General features: G+C 42.6%; 1 protein-coding gene and 1 non-coding gene across 3 annotated transcripts in view; one reads left to right on the top strand and one right to left on the bottom strand.

The window, feature by feature from the left end:
- Positions 1–17,926, top strand: part of nfatc3a (nuclear factor of activated T cells 3a) — a 37,986-nt gene that overhangs the window by 4,639 nt on the left and 15,421 nt on the right. For both annotated transcript variants that reach the window (XM_049718790.2, XM_049718791.2), the window contains exons 2-3: positions 5,059–6,238; positions 9,062–9,224. In XM_049718790.2, coding sequence (XP_049574747.1) covers positions 5,059–6,238; positions 9,062–9,224 — 1,343 coding nt within the window. The remainder of the gene's footprint in view (positions 1–5,058; positions 6,239–9,061; positions 9,225–17,926) is intronic.
- On the bottom strand, positions 4,703–4,784 carry trnas-cga (transfer RNA serine (anticodon CGA)). The gene has a single exon. It is a non-coding gene; the product is annotated as a tRNA-Ser (tRNA).

Here is a 17,926-nt window from a genome sequence, read left to right as displayed (position 1 = left end):
TCAGCGACAGTGAATGACCGACCTATGAACTAAACTATAATCCATTTTTTTAACGTCTCAGCAATTTGGAATTTTATGACTTTCCTGGAGAGCATACCGTTGAAATCTCTCTTGGATTAAAGTTGTTATATGTTTAAAAGTTTTTCATTTGTAATTTTTCCTCTGTAGAATGTTGGTTTTGCTGGATGAAATTTAAAAGAGACTTTTAAGTGACCACAATCGTCATGAAAATGTCAAAGGCAGCGAGGTCAGCAGCCTGAGAGTCATGCACAAGGTCAACATGTGGGAGCAGACCACCATGCGGGTGCCCCCTAACCCTTCTGAACTTTGGGGTGGGGGGGGGTCCCAGCACCCTGTGTGATGAATGAGACGTTTGTTTCCCCGGGGCGAGGCATGACTAACAATGTGAGGCATCTGTCTAGTTTAAATTTAGTGTAACTGAAGCTACTGCTGGCTGTGCTGTATCAACATATCAGAGGCTGCATTACACCGGAGAGAAAGCTGTTTTAACTCCTGGATCTCCTTTCATTTGTTTCTTTCTCCTCACTGTTCCCTTTGTACCGAGGGGCACAGGGATTACAGTAGTTTGAATCGGAATTATTTTAGGAGCCACCTTTAGGATGTATTTCAGTCCGGCAACCAGTTGCTATTGTCATCTTTAGCGCCAGTCGCCAATGACTGAGCCAAAGTTGGGACTGTTTCCCTTTGGCAAGAAAATAAATTTAGTATCCATAATGAGAGTAAATTTCATTTGCCACTCATGAAGATTATCACAGGATGATGGTCCACATTCCATCTGCGGCCCATAAGGTTTTGCCGACCCTACTACATGGGTCATAACCGGGAATGTGGACCGTGTGGACTCCGACAGCTGGGCAAAAATAGAATTTCGCGCCAACTGCAAAGAGCGTTCCAGTCATATGCACCAGCTATTCCTCCACTCATCGTCATAAACAACATCCAGCTTCCCAACATCCGTCCTTTGAAGATTCCCGGTTTCCTATTTGGAGCAAAGCATGTTGTTTATGGTGCAAGGTGAATCTTAACATGATTGCTTTGTTTAGAGTCTCTGCGTATTTTAGTTGCGGCACATTAAAAGATTGCATCCGATTAAGTTCAAGTAAGAAGCTTTCTTAGTGTTTATCAGAAAAACACGTTAATGCATCTTTAAGACAATTGTGGGTATTTACTTCCGGTTGTTGTTTGGCACTGAGTCTTTATCCCATAATGTTATCTCGGCATGAGATTGTTAATTAGGAGCCTGATTTAGCTGCCGGCCTATGTTAACGGTGGCTTAGGGCGAGCCTCTGTTGGCTAGTGAATTTTCTGTGACGGCATGGGAAGACTTTATGAAGTCACGTTAACATGACATCACGCGCAAAAAAGAAAAACAAGTGGAAATTAAACAGAGAGCAAAAAAACTTGAGTCTAATTCACCCAGACTAATCTCCTGCCACTACCATCCGAGATTTATATTCAGACTCAGCAGATACAGGGAACCCCAGCAGGTTTGGCACAAACCCAGGCAGGAAGGTTTTAAGCCACAGGTGACGGCAAACCTTTGTCACACCTATGCATGTGCGTCACTAGGTCCCGTTATAGAAAAGTAGGCCAGCAGACAGCCCACGAAATCTAAAAAAACAAAGCTTTGTGAGACTACGTGGTAGGTGATTTGTTACTTAATGATTAGGAATGACCTACTACAAGTGGAATGTCAAAGTCAGTCGTGATAAAATCTTGTGTTTTAATGAGCTGTACATCTTTGTTTGACATGATTTTTGGTTTTGCAGTGTACTCAAACAACCATACTTAACATACTTAAAAAGGTCATCTAGTTCAAACAATGAAAGAATCTACCTGAATATGCTGAGCTAGGAAAAACATTGCTGTTTTCACGCTTTTTGAAAAAGTCGTGTCAGTCCACTAAACTCATCAGGGAAATATCAAAATTGAAGTGGTCTAATTGGTTATCCTGTAGTCTAGAGTCATTGTTTGGGCCATAATTCTGCTGCAAGCCTTCGTCCAGCACCTCCCGACGTGGGTAGAAAGAGGAGCCAGGGCCACTGGTCAGAATACAAAGCCTTTTGTACGTGGGGTGTAAGCAGATCTGGTTCTAATCAAGTTGCGTACCCACCAATAAGGGGACCTGGTCTTAGGTTACCCTCTCGCTCCTCTGCCACATGGTTTTGTGGCAAATGCGTAATCCTAGACCGTGATATGTCTTGATGCATGAACATACGTGCACAAATGGTACATTTAAAAAACAATGCTGTTCTAGCTCTTTGTTGACATGGAAGAGTTCGTGTCGTACTGATTATAATGCAGGTGAATCCAATGAGCTACATTTGTAGAACTATTGTCCAAAAAGGTAAATGTGTTTTTAAATGAGAAAACAGCATTAACCTGAATCTGCTCTGAGTGAGACTAACCCTGCCGCTCTGTTGTTAACTGGACTTTCTCAGAATATGGGCTTGTATGTCACTGTGCGTCACAGGACCCTGACACACTTCAGTGAGGAGGCGGAGGAGGGAGGAACAAAGTGCCCGTTGCCTTATCCCCAAGCAAGAATCCCCAATGTTACAATCATACCGAGGCTTAGTGAATGTAACAATAAACCCAGGTGGATGTCAGCGAGAAAGTTTCCCTGTTGTTATGATCGTTTTTTTTGTTTTTACTTTACAAACATTGTGCTACAATGAAACGGTGTGGTTAAGCTATTAATTACTGAGGTACAGCAAATCCTCTTAGAGTTCTTTATTTAAACGGATTGGCTGTGATGTATGGATACTTGAGTAGTGTGTGACGCACTGGTTTTTCTAGACCTACATTGGAGATTCACTTGTAAGCCGTCGCTTAAAAAAAAAAAAAAAACTGGAACCTCCACTCTTTTCCATTTCTTCCCCGTGACCTCTCCTAAGGTGAATGAGCTTTGATACGGGGGGATTCCCCATTACCCGCTCCTTTCCCCACTCTAGAGGTTTTAGGTCACGGGCTAATAATATCCGGGACCAGGTAGCGGCGGCAGTCCCCTGTATGACACTCGACTTTGCAACGCTGCCACTTGACGCCTGAAAATGTCTCTAAGCAGAAAAACATGAACCTGCTGACTTTGACGGCTTGTCATGAAAAGTGAGAGAAAGCCCCACGGCAATTTCTCAAAAGCCACATTTCAAGGGATAATTTTGAGATTACCGCAGTGAACATTTGAACGGGACAACAAAAGGTTTTGTAACCTTCCAGACTAGAGTGCTAAAAAGACAGACCTTAAAAGGTGACTACTCTCGTTTGCTTTGAGACTCTCCTATAGCACGGTTTTGGCAAATTATCCTGAACTATCATCGTCATAAGAGTCTTCATTATGAAATTTGCAGTTTAGTCTTTTCCACAGAGCGTCTTCTGCTAGCCTCAGTTGTGTGTAAGATGCTGCCGTCGGAGGAGCCAATGTTCGGGTCTTGTGACAGGCGGCCTGGCCCAGTGTGAAGCTGAGCAGCTCTAAATAGAAAGCTTGCTACGGCTCCCGCTGTTGCTGTTGTTAGGAAGGGAGTTTAGAGGGGCCGGTGTCCCTCTCTGTCCTTTAACCGCAATCTCTGATTTGACAGGCCGTTGCGGTTAGAAACTGAAAGAACGTTGGAAGTTAACCTTACAGTTAGAACACAAGCCAATGTTTAATTTTTGCTCATTTATGCAGAACACAATCACGAATACTCTGGAATATGCTGGTCTTACATATGCTCTAATTTCTCAGGTAGAAAAAACAAAAGACGTTTGTTCCTACTCGACAATAGCAAAGCTCTTTTTCCCTGAAGGTTGTGTGGTTTGTCACCAGTGTAACTGGAAAAACTACGTTACTGATTTTTGAGCAAAGGAAGAAACCATTACGATTTCTGTCTGATCTCTGCCAAGAGGTTTAAGATATTGCTTTTATTGAAGGGTTGTTGATTAATTGCTGAGTTGCATTCCGACTGTCTTATGACATCGTACTTCAAAGTAGCTAGCTATTTTTTCCCACTTTTCCGAGAACCTACAAATGCCTCAGTCATTTTGCGTCTAATCTGCTTTTTCATGATCCGTTTCCGTAATTTACAATATTAACACTCGCCATCAAACTAGTAGAGAAGTTATTGGTGGGGGCATTGGGGAAACCTAATAGTTGCTGCAGAGTGCATCCAGGGCATCCAGTGGGAGTTTATCAATAAATACCAACCATGGAGAGCCAATGTGCTCTTGTCTATTTGTTTGTGTGTGTGTACATGCTCCCTGTGCTGAATGACTTTGGGTATAAATAGCCTGCCCAGTGCAGTGTGATGACAGCTGACAGCACGCACCATTGTGTGAATTTGTTTCCTGAGTAGTTTTGTTCATCGGTTATCCCTCTTGAAACCATGCCTGTAAGGCAGATGTGGTAACACTCTGCAATTTCTCTCCTGTTGTTGGACTCACTAGTGGAATGATTCTCTGGAGGAGAAGTGAGTTCCAGTTAGAAGAATTGCTGCATCAACTATTTTTTCAGAGTACAGCGGAAAGTCTTGAACCTTAATCTCTTCCAACAATTTGTTCGAATTTAGAGATAATTGGTCATGAGCAATAATAACTATTCTTTTTCAATTTAATACTTTGCCCATTGGTGACTTTCCCCGCGGCGTCGGAACAGGTTTGAGCTTTTCAAGGGAACTCATTGTTCTTACAATAGCAATAAATTTTACGCTGCGAGCAGGGTTCGAACCTGCGCGGGAATATCCCATTGGATTTCGAGTCCAACGCCTTAACCTCTCGGCCATCGCAGCTGATTACGCTGACCCAGTTATATAAATGTCCAGCTCACACAGATGCCTGGCTGATAGATATCACAAACGCATTTGAAAACTTCGTTTCGTGCCACTTTTTTTTGTTATCCCTGTGGATACCCCCCACATTCTCAAAGAAAGCATTTTAATAAAGGTTGTTGGTAAGGTTAGGTCGGGATAGGCTCGCCCTCAACCCCGATGAGGAGAAAGAAGCACTCTTAAAATAAGTCTGGCAAAACTTTGTGTTAATATTTCATTTTGTTTCTCCTATTAGATCTGGAGCCAGATGACAACACGTCGTTCTACATTATAAACGTAGGGCAACCCCCATCAGTGGTCACGAACCACCAGTCAATCAGCCTCCCCTGTCATGGCATGCAGTCGCACTCCCCGCTCATCAGCACTTCACCTCGCCTTCAGTCATATAAACAAGGACCCATGCACCTGACTTATGAGGCCCAAGACTCAAAGTATGGCTCCTCACCCTTGCTCCATTCTGCCCCAGTGGAGGCACCAAAAGCCTTTGAATGCCCCAGTATTCAGATTACCTCCATCTCCCCGAGCTGCCAGCAGGAGATGGATGCCAATGAACAAGACCTGAGGGCCAACGGCCCCGATAGGGAGTACCACAGTGAGAGGCCTCTGTCCAGAGACCACCTGTATTTGCCTCTCGACCACTCGTACCGGGACTCTTCTCTCAGCCCGAGCCCAGGCAGCAGCCTCTCATCTCGGAGCTGGTTTTCCGATGCCTCCTCCTGCGAATCATTTTCCCACATCGATGACGATGTTGATGCCGAGCTCAACGAAGCCGCCGCTCGCTTCACCCTGGGCTCGCCGCTCACGTCCCCAGGCTGCGCCTCCCCTCAAACGGGAGTCGGCAATCTGGAGGTACAGCCGCAGTGGCAGCACCCTCACCCCTCCTTCGTCCAACACTCCGTCACGCTGTCACCTCGACAGTCCCCCTGCCACTCACCACGCACCAGTGTCACTGACGAGAACTGGCTTAGCCCACGGCCACCTTCTCGGCCCTCCTCGCGTCCCACCTCACCCTGCGGGAAGAGGCGCCACTCCAGTGCGGACATCTGCTATCCTGGCTCTGTGTCGCCACATCACTCTCCCTCACCCACGCCAGGACCTTCACCTCGGGGGAGTGTGACAGAGGACACCTGGGCCGGCAGTCCCTCTATCGGAATGTCACCCTTTCAGTGCTGCCCGTCCGAGGCGGACATCCCGTCTAAGACACGGAAGACCTCGCAAGATACCACAGCCATGCAGCCTCCAGCAAAAGGAGATTTGGGCATAGATGACAAAGGAAATATGGCTCAGATTCTAGACTCTCCCTCAGAAGAGGCGCTCCACAGTCTCAAGAAGGATGTGCACGGGGAACAGTTCCTCTCCGTGCCCTCCCATTTTTCATGGAATAAACCCAAGCCTGGACACACACCTATATTCAGGTAACTCTCATCAAGTCAAAGTTGTGGCATAGAATTAAACCGTGGCAAATCTGGACAGGCCAAGGACTCTCCCTTGACTGTCCTTTGTATCGCCGCAAGATGGCCGCAATGTGCTCAGCAGGTAGACGAGATGTCTTAAAGAATAGTGGTGTAGAAGAAGAGCGGAGCCGTCTGCTCCATCTCCATGGAAGTAAAGGTCGGATTTGAGGGTTGGATTCGAAAGCCCCGTCAATTTAGACACCGGCATGCACCCAAGATATGGTGGAATTTTTGTAATGTGGCCTTCAAATTCAGTCTTTGCAGAACGCAGACGTTAAACAGTCAACCGCTGTCTCCTTTTAAGCTCCGCTCACTAAAACAGTAACAGCCACCGATGCAGTTTCCTTGCAATACCCATCCTAGTTGATTTTTACTTGAAGAAATATTGGGAATTTTCCTCCGAGTCAGCAATTTCACGCACTTAGCGGACTACAGTTATCTCTTTGATGATTATGAACGCTATCACTACTAAAGGCAATTAATTGGTCAAGGCCACAAAAAGGACCCATAAACAAAGTTTGTGCACTGTTGCGAGCTGCTATAAAGATTGAACGTTTTAATCTTCAAGACAAATAACAGTGCAGTAAAACCAGGGAGAACATTGTTTGACTCGATCCTCTTTGATCGGAATCCAGAATTCAATAAAGGAACTTTTGAGTTATTTAAATCTCATAATACAGCACTTATGCTATAATGTCTATGAAGAGAGGTCTTCTGAATATTATCTGCATTAAAGGGCGTTCATAATGTATTTTTTTTTCGGCTAAAAGTCTGCTGTGTGTTCACTATATGAAGGCCTTCCAGGCATGCACTGGCAGGCCTTGCCGTGCTGTAAATCAGCAAAGGGTATATATGGTAGCAAGGTCAACAACACCCACCCGTCGTTACGTAGATAGACTGATGTCAACACGTGCAGATGACATAACACGCGCTTGCTCGTGCGAGCTACTTTCTAGACAACAACAACAACAATGTCCAATTAAATTATCCAGAATCTTTTAAACTGTTCTCACACTGATGTTGTTAGAGGAATAATGCTTTCCAGGGAAGTAGCTCAGCTATTGATGTCTTCTTTAGCGCTTCATTTGGCTGAAGAAATTATTAATTGACGGTCAACACAATTCTGAACAAATAACAAATCAATTAGTGGATTGTTGGGTGGCTTTATCTTCCCATTACTACCGTCTTATAAGGATCTGACATGACGTTCAAATGTGATCATTATCTTTGGCTAGCCATATTCTAGTTGTTTTCTAAGGCAGTGAGAGATTTACATCACTGCGAATGATTCATTCTGCGGGAAATAAACACAAAAGAGAGGCTACATTCAAGGTAGCCTTCAAATTGGAGCAGCTTTTGTGCACCGTTATGACATTGTCAACCCTCAAAGGATGCGGCCTCTGAATTAGGACAAATTTAGTCAACTCAAGTCTGGAATCTAGTAAACAACCTTGAACTAGAAATTGGACACACTACAGATAAATTGCCAGAATGGAGTTATTTATGAATTCAATTATCTTTTTTGTGTAGTAGTTCACGTGAATTTATGTTATAGAAGTTTGTTGTATATATCTAGAAGAATAGGAGTTATGTGATTGGACCAGGAGCCACTCCAGTAGGACATGGACATTAGAGAAAGGTTATGCTGAGACAAACGAGAGGCCAACCCTCTGTCTCTTCTCACGTTTCATCTGGCCTTCTCTTCTTCTGTTACCGTGACAGCCTTACAAGTCACACTTGATCAGGTGGTTATGTAATGGCCGTTTTCAAGAAAACCTACAGATTAACAAATTGCCCGTACAATGGTGACATATTGAGTGACTTGCAAAGAGTAAAAGTCGGAAAAAAAACGTTGCGATGGGCATGTTCCTCCTGGGAAAACGTCTGGTGTTTATCTGACCCATCCACAACCCAAAACACCACATGGGCTTATTTAGGTATCACCACATTCCCTTTTTTTTTTAATATAAATACAAAGAATAACATCACAAATCCCTTTCAATTGCCAATGACTAGGTTGATATTAATGATTCATGGCTGTGATTGCAAAATTGGAGCTTAAATGATTAACTTCACTTGAGGAGAGTTCCAGTGGAGAAGCTGTATTTTTTCAAGTGCGGTTGTTCAAATATAATCGTCACCACGCAAATTAAAAAAAAAAGGGGGGGGAGGGCAGGGGGAGAAATGGCGCACAACACCATAGAAGGCAGCTTGGGAACAAAAAGTGCCTTGCGGTGTTGTTATTGTGAGCTGCTGCAAATTTTGTTACAAATTCGTGTTCTATGGTGATCATCACGCTTTACTTCTTATGTAACATCATAAAAACTTTAAAAAAAAGACAAAAGAAAAACAATATACTTCGGTGCCATCTCCAAGATTTGCCTTTGCCATTTTTCCTGGCCAAATGTTTCCGGTTTGAGATTGTGTTTATTATGATAACATACCATTTAATCTTAAATTATTAAATGGTATGTTATTGACGTAAATAATGATGTTACCGCCTTGATTTGATTTTTTTCAGCAGACCATTTACACAATGTTTTGCACAATGTGAACATTGTTACTGCTGACAGGGCAAAACAGTTGTTTTTTTGTTGGCGTCCAGTAAATTATTTCTAGTCAATTTTTTAGAAAAATTAAAAGTTTTGGTGCAGATTCAAGTCAAGGAATTTATTTCAAATAAAATTTGAACCATTTGCAATGTTGTTGTTTTTAGGCTGCCATCTCACTACCATTTTAGTTTGAATGATTTTTCTACGTGTGTGTTTGGTCTTGTCTCCTCAGGACCTCCTCACTTCCTCCCCTAGACTGGCCGCTGCCAAGTCAGTTCGGCCAATATGAACTGAAGATCGAGGTGCAACCCAAAGCACACCACCGAGCCCACTACGAGACCGAGGGCAGCAGAGGAGCTATCAAAGCGGCGTCAAGTGGCCATCCCATTGTCAAGGTAGCACATTTGACATTTTGACACCAGCACATTGTTGTGCCTTACACTATTCCAATGCCTATTTAAAAACCACATACCCAAGAGTTCAACTCCTGCACCCTCAAGTTCTGAAGTTGTTCACATACAATAAAACAGTCTGAGCCGAATTTACTTGCTGAATTCAGCAGCCACTTCCTCAGAGTCTGTTTCACCACTTTTCAGGGATTTCCTTCCGCATTTGAGACACTGTGTGTGTTCACTGCAAGCGTAGAAAGTCCCTTTTGCACTTGGAATACTTTTCATACTTGCGGTGCAGATGCCAGTAACTGATAATGTATCGGGACTATTTTTCTTTGAATGCCTCCTGGTGTTCTCTAAGTCGTTCTTACCAATCATTTGACTGTTAAATCTGCTGTTTAATTTTACATGCACACATTAAGATTAATTTTGACATTAGCCGTTTAGAGAAAAGCATATCTTGAGCAAGCATGAGATCTCATTCCAAGCAACACACATGTAACAAGCATCCCCCCCCCCCCACCCGTGGGATTCAAGCAGAACCTGTTGTGAAACTTAACAATGGCGGAATACCTGCTGAGAGCTTTAATAGTCAGCGGCCTTATCAGCCCATCAGGAACACCGCATACGTCACAATGGTACATTCACACTGTAATCATATTTGATTGAGAGCCTTATTTTCTACCATGCGTCAAAAGTAGAACAAAAGCCGTGATGTCTTATCAGCATATTACACAAGACGACAAGGTACATCCATTCAGCTGGTATCAAAAGCATTACTTCTGAAAGTTTGTTTGATCTTTTTTGAACTTTATGATTTTTTTTTTTTTTTTAAAGTAAAGAAAAAAAAGCCTGAATAGCAATTTGACATTTCAAAAGTGGCAGTTTGATTTCGGCGACTTGTCTTTGCGTCTTGTCAATTCTAACGCTGACTCACGTGTTTGTGGTCTTTCTGTCTTCGGCATTTCTTGTGTGTCATCTTTTGTTGGCTAACAAGCTTTTAAAAGCTCAGCGATGCGTTAAGTATGCAGAGCAAGCACGACATGAAACAATCATAACCAAGTTTAGAAGAGTATAACCGAGTTCCGCTCGGAAAGGTCAAACAGCTGTCGGCATGAACTCTCTTGAAACGAACCCAGAAGACCAAAGTCTTAAGAAACGGCCTCTGTCTGTTCTCACACATTCAGGCAGGCAGGCAGGCAGGCAGGCAACCCTTCAGGCTGATAATTAACCATTTCAATCTCAGCGTGACCAAGATTCTATCCTCCCATATGTGACGATGCATAATTTAGCGGTCAAAGTTTGTCAACCGAGCCTTGCTGTGCACATGCCCTAATTTCTCATCATTTGTTTGGGCTCTTACCTCGCTATGTATGGTCTTTAAAATTAAATTAGCTGCGATTTGTTCTTGAAATATTTCTTCCTGTATGTCGTTGCATTTTTAATAGACCGGCACTTCAAACCAAAGAGATTTTCTTATCAAAACTTGCCCTTCAGCTCTTATATTGTTTACTAAACATCTCATCTTCATCCTAATTCAACGTCATTACCATGTGACATCATCCTTGTTATTCCCAAAACACACACACGCACTGTGCTTTTGCAGAATCTACTTAGTATTAAGACATATAGGTTAAGACTGCTCAAAAGCTAATCAAGGGTTAACTTCAAGTTACTTGACCCACTCCAGTGGTCACAAGGGGGTCAGAGTTCATGCGAGTGTAAACAAGCTTGTGCATATCGTGTTTCCCAGGTGCACCCAAGGTGTGGATAGTGCTATTCCCCGAAGGCACAATAACACTTGCGCTAGCAAAATCTAATCACAGTTATCCCGCCGTGCAATAAATTTTTTTTAAAAAAAAGCCACAATTTATGTTACAAATTATACGGTAAGAGTTACAAAGAGGATGACACAATGCAGGTTTTTTTCTGCTACTTGTCTTGTTATATTCCACACACGAAGTACTCCAGCAGAAGCAGCACCAGCAGCTCAGTTACAAATTCCCTCATCTCATTCCTGTGAGCCCTGCACTATATTCTCCGTGGAGCTTGACTCGAGTGGTGTGATGTCACCCGATGATGCCACGGCTGCCATATGGGCATGGCCGTCACTTCCTTTTGTGACTGTGCTGGGCACTACTGAGCTGATGCATCAATAAAAAAACAACAGGGACAGGAACTGTAGGTCATGTGTGTGTTTATCCACCTATACATAGCATTTTTGTTTTGACTGCTAAATAAAAACTAGATAAATGTGTTGTATAACTGTGGCTAGTATCTTATAAAAGTGGATTTTTGGAGTTTGAGAAACAATATTGCTGACAGCAGATCTTTATGTAATGACTGTGGCTGTGTTAGCCATTCCTCAGGGGCTAGCCACAGATCACAATCGGTGCACCCGTTGCTAGGAGACATGTAAGTCCAAAGCCTCTCTGGCTGACTGAGGTATCCTTGTGCGTATTTAACCAGCTTAATTGAGTGCTGCTGCGCCCACACAAATACAAGGAGGACTTTGGTAATGCCTGCCGGACCACGGATGGGTGCGAGCAGGGTGGCGGATATGACAAAAGAACATGCAATTAATTCATAACATTACACACCAAACTTCCAAGGTCGAGCATGAGTTCAAGGATGACTGTGGATCTGTGTTCATCGTCCAAAAAGTTTTTTACCCATGAAAACAAAATAACTGTTCGTTGTACAGGTCCACCGAATAATGACGTTAAATAAAATGATTCAGCCATTATAATGACAGTGGACTGACGTAAGTAAAGGAAAGCTTGCCAAAGACACTTTATATATATTATATTATCCATCCATCAATTTTCTATATATTATATTATATTATTAAAAAAACAAACCAAAAAAACGCAAAGTTAAAGATGATTCAGTCCTCCAGTTTTTGTTTCTCCACAGAATTGTGTTTAAACTCCAAATGCCGTGACTTCATGGACAGTTGGCAATGAAATCAAGAGTTCATACATCTGTTCACTTTGACCGTGAATGCCTCCAACTATTCTAGCTGATTCTGATTTATTGTTTTGATTGCTCGTCTTCTCTCAACCCCCTTTTATATTTTGCACTCTGTTTATTTCTACGTGCCGGCTCTCTAAATAGACCGGTTGCCATAAGTGGTGTGCAGACAACAACAATTCAAAGCTTTTCACTTGAAGCTGCTGTCGCTTTGCCACCGGCCCTTTTTTGATGTAACCAGGGCGGGAGTCATTGGTCGTAATCAGGCTTAGCGCACAGCGAGGAGTAAAGTCACAAGGAGTATGAGTTTCATAGAAAGGTCGGGGGAGGATAGAATGGAGGGGGGGGGGGGGGGGTAGTACAGGAAGGAGTGAGCGCAGAGCCGTCCTCCAAGGCCATATACAGCTCTGATGCAGTATACAGTAAATGCTTGTGCGCGTGTGTGCACATGTATTGACCTTGTTTAAACAAACAGTCAACTGGCCCCCTGGCTCCCGCTGCCCTCCCTGGCGTGCTGGGCAAACAGCGAGCCTTTGAGATCAACGCAGTACATATGCGTGACTGAAAAATAAAATAAAAAACTGACATAGATAAAAGAGCAGCTTTTTAAACAAGTTCCCTCCATATTAGGAAGCAAACCCTCCAACTTTTGGCATTATTCAATTTCGATTTACTGTACAGTTAATGTTTTAAGTAACATTATAAAAGTCCTAATTGTCATACAAATTTAAAGATGTTATTGTTAGCTGCAGTGTAATACTAACTAAAGAACTGTGGTATATGCAAACTCCACAAAAGGAAGGTCTGAAGCGAGATTCCAATTTCAAGCCTTGAAACTGTGAGGCAGAAGTGCTCCAACTAAGTAAAACTGAATTAAAGTAAAGCTGTTAATATAAAGGGGAGGAACTGGGAGATGTTTTGCAAAGCGATCTTATTGTGAGCTTATTTGCAGGAATTTAAAAAAAAAATATTGTATATATGTTGTACTGCTCATATCATAGTCAGTCAGAGGCTCGACCCTTTTGTAGGTCACAAAAAGTAAAACGTCTGCTTTTATGGTTATCTTCATACTTTCATCTTTGCCATGACTCAAACACTTAAGTGTTGGCAAAAAAAAACACCAAAATACACAAGCAAAATTATTCACAGGAAGTCTCCCGTGTCTTGCGAAAGTCTCGCTTGACAGACTGCAGCCTGCTAAAAAAATGACCCGACTATTAACCCCTGAATTTACACCAAAGTCAAATGGCTCCACCCCCCCCTCGTTCTCCTCTCTAGTTGAATTTGAAGAGCGGCAGCTTATGTGCGTAAGAAGCCCCTCGCTCACTCACATACATACGCACACGCGCATACTCGATTGCATACACAAAAAGTCTCACCATGGCAACGGTACAGCAACACAGGGAAACATTTAGCAGAGTCAGGCGCTGGATGTAAGAAAGTGTCGAGTTACGGTCTGAGCCGAGGTGGACGCTGACTTGTGACAAGAGTCACCAAGCAAAATCGGGATAGCAGATGAAGTCATATACGTATGCTGATTCAATTTGAATTCCAAATGATATGACCTTTCAAGAGCGTATAGCCAATTTGTCTTTTGGCCAGGTATTACCTTGAACACATCTTGGCTGCGTGTACAATATCATGTTTACAAGCAGTGCTGGAGGATGTTTTTGCCCCTGAGCTTGTTGCCCTTATTACTGGACTAGTGGAACAGATGAAGGCCAAAAATAAATTTTGTGGGAGCTGAATATGTAACTGTATCCAGCTATTTTATTTTAGGGGAGAGAGTTCATCCCCAGCCCAAATCCAGTCTACTCAGAGGCAGCAGCCTTTACAGTTGCTTAATGGCGTTTAATACAGAAGTGATCTTTTTTTTTTTTTTTAAGATCCATTTTCTTGCTGACCAGCCAGCAAAGTCCGTACGGTTTGCTGCAAAGACCACGCTCGTGCGGTATTTCACACTTAGCACAGATTTAGGAGGTGACTCCGGAATGTGAGACAAGTCAAGAGTGCATGTGGTGTTTTTTTTTTTTTGTTTTGTGTTGTCGAGATACATCCTGAAGCAGGAGTTCTCTTTTTACCCTTCTACAAAGAAGCCACCATTCCTCTTTTGTTGTTGCATAAACACATTGTGTTCAAGCCGGAGCGCTAGTAGCAGATGACTTGCACAAGGTCTAAAATTAACACGGGCCAAGTCCAAACTAGGGTTGATTTTCCATTTGGCGCATAAATATCTGAAGGCAAATGTTTGTACTAAAATAGTCCGTGTCATAAAAGACGTAGCGGAGTGTCTTTACCCCGTTTGATGTCATTTACAGGCTGTCTCAATTTGAGAGATGCAGAAACACACCAGAATGTAGCTCAACATGGTGCAACAATTTGTATTTTTTTTTTAGTACTGTTTATACTTTGACAGCCAATCCAGTTCGAGACCGTCTCTATGCTTGAAATTTGTCGCTGGTCACCAGTTCATCAATGGTGGTGCATAACAGGGGAACATAATAGACTACAAATTTGTAAGTTTTGAAGAAAAATCAAGTTATGTGACTTATTCATACTTCTTGTCTTTGGAAATAAGCGCAACTTTTTTTTCCCAGAACCACGCACTGTGTAGCGTTTACCCTTATGAGCGACGCAACCGCGCTTCAGCTCTTGTTTTTAAAGTAAATGTTATTCTTCCAGCAACCCTCCTTTTATGGCTCATGTGTTTATTTTATGTTAACAGAGACACTTTTGTGGATATTTCAAGCGCCCTTTCAGAACTAATTTTAATTTTTTAAATCAAAGCGAGGGTAAATTGAAAATAATCAAATTTGCAAATCAAAGCGAAAGTAAATTAAAAATAATCAGCTTTTTAGAAACGGTTGGATATTTGAATAAACGACTGTAATAGTTTGTCTGTGTGGTGATTTTCAAGCGTCATTGCAACATAATTTTTTTTTGCCCTCTTATCACGGTTTCCTGCTTGTTTGAAAAAACAAAAACTGGCTTGTGTTTTTGTCAACACGTCAGACCAATTCATAACGACATGAATTAAAGCTTCAAGGAGTGACGAATGGGCCTTGCAACCCTTACAGCCATTACAATTGAAACTGTAGCCTGAGGACATAATGAATCCATTTAGCGGAATTCCAAACCTGACTAGCGCAATATTTCAGACGGATATACGGAGTTTTATGAAGCTGCGAGTCAGTTTAGTATATTCAAGTTTTGTGTTTCATTGTCATTCATCCAACTTAGTTGCAATTAGACAAACTGTCAAGTTAGTCATTGAAGTACTAAGCCAAAAGGTATTGAAAATGGTCGATTTACCCAAGTGGCAGACTTCCTTTCATTTTTTCAGACATGGCTTGACTTGTAGTTCGTTCTACTCTTAATGGACTTGCCTATTTCATTATGTTGCTTTATGAAGCTGACTTAAGGTTTGGCATTTCCAAAAAAAGCCACCTGTAGTGACATCTGTGAAATTGACCTGAAAAAGATTCACCTTAAATATTGCAAAGCCATTAAGAGGGCGATTTAGAAGAGGCAATTTCAAGGGGGCTTCAAAATGATCAGTTGATGATTTAACGGGCACAGCAGTGGAAAAAACAACTGCGGCATGTGGCAAAGCATCACATGATGTTGAACTTAATCAGTTTTGGTGAGGTTTCTTGTCTTTCCACATGCAACTCTTAACTCGTTTTATATTATCTGCGGCACATGTGCTGCTGCTGCTGATAAATCCTTTGTGAGCAAGCGCTGACCATCTGGGCAAAGCAAGTGCGAGCGTGTGGTTTTCCGAATTCAAAAATCATGTCATTTACATTCGTGGACCATTCAGACTGGGGTGCATAATGACCTGTTAGCTTGTTACTAGCATGATTTATGCTTTCATGTGGTCCTTAAGATCTTATGCGGTTGCCAAAGATGAGCCCATTACTGGTTATTATGGAGGCCACATGCTGCTCCTTCGTATAACTTCCTTCCGAATACATTTCAAGTGCCAGATACTGTATTTTACAACAGGGAGTGGGATTCTCTTCAATATATGCTGCACCAGAAGTTAATTCTCTGGTGTCAGATTCTAAGCTCTAGTTTCAACTCAGCACGCACATAAATAAGTAGTCGGTCATATTTATCCCGTCATGCTTCCATTGCGGAACGCAATGAAAAGATCTGGTGAAGTACACAAACTCTGTATAAACATCTCTCCGGTCTTTGCTTTCCAACCGAGGGCATGGAAAGTTGTAGCTGAAATCGAAACACTTTGAGCAAATTAATGGATTTAAGTGGCGCCTAAAAAGTATCAACAGAGGTTTCGGGCTGTATTTCTTGTTGAGCAATATCCAGATATTACTGCAAATAACCCTTGAAATGTCTACGCTTTGAAATACAGATAACGTCACTGCGTGGTTTGCATTATATTATCTGGTTGTGGTCATTAATGTCTTTTAAAGGCCATGATAAATTTGAGGGATTCACTCACAAATAGCATGTGAATCCCAAGAGAGGACAGTTGTAGAACATACTGTATCAGTCTCAAGATTCAATGCAAATAGTTGGGGAGTATAAGATTAGTTACACGGTATTTTCACAGGACTAGCTTGGTTCAGTTCTACTCATCTTTTCGGCATTAGTAGACAAATTATATCCTAGGAGATACTGAGGGCAGCAAGAAAATGGAACGCAGTAAAATGTTGACGAAGGAGTTGGGCACTGCAGTGCCAAAAACCAACGGCAGAGCAGCAGGGTATGCTAACGTTAGCATCTGTGTTTATTTTTCTCATTTCTGGGTTTAGCTGTGAGTGACCAGAAGTGGTTTATACCACCCATATGGTTTAGACTGGTAGTACCACCAATTGCCAATAAAAGTGACGTACGTAGCCAGTAGCGCCAGGGCAAGCTGAGTGGAAAAAGGTGCTTAATGGGGACAACGACAATAACAGTTTTTTAGGGCGTACCTTTGAATTATAATTCTGGTACTTTGGTTGTGATAAGTAATGATTTGCCTTTTGATTAAGCTTGTTGTATTCACACAAGTCAATGTAATCCAAGGCATGGTCGTGACTATTCACACAAGCCTTTTCACTCAGGTTGGTTTTGGAACAGCATGTGACAAATCCCTCCTGTTACCACAGTATTGGACGGAGCGTTGACGCGGTGGCGTGTGACGCAAAGCTCAGAAGAAGATGGGGTCAGTAACCAGCTGTAGCTCGGTTGAGGCTTGGCAGTTCGCAGGGTGAAAACAACACTGAAAGACCTTGTTCTCCTCTCGCCTCGAAGAGCTGCCCTCCATCTAAACTGGGGTTTGGTTGGCGGGGGCTACGAGGGCAGGACAGGGCGTGCAAATGTGAGCGGGGGTGCCATCCCGCCGTCACCGAGTCTGCCAAGCACAACATTTACAACAGTAGTGGGATTGTTTCAGAATAAGGTCCAACTCTCATTTCCATCTTGCCCTCGACTCTACCAGACACGCAACACTTTCCGCCATCAAATATCTCACCTGTCTTCTTGAGTGGAAACCAGTGTGCCAACTCTCAGGACAAATGGAGAAAGCAGCTGTTTGGCGGGTGTGCAAAGCCAACACGGTTGGCAGGCGTTAAACACGAGATTTGAAAAGGCCGACAACGTTATTACTGGCAATTTTCTCTCCTTGTCATACTCATTTCAACTATGAATGGACTTTAGACACACTCTACTCTTTGGGTAACCATGGCTTGTCTCTGAGCCGGTACCCTGAGAGGTACTTG

The sequence above is a fragment of the Syngnathus scovelli genome, chromosome 4 (assembly GCF_024217435.2).
Source record: "Syngnathus scovelli strain Florida chromosome 4, RoL_Ssco_1.2, whole genome shotgun sequence".
NCBI lineage: Eukaryota > Metazoa > Chordata > Actinopteri > Syngnathiformes > Syngnathidae > Syngnathus > Syngnathus scovelli.
Note: the sequence above shows the minus strand (reverse complement) of the source record. Positions and strands in the feature narration are given on the sequence as shown.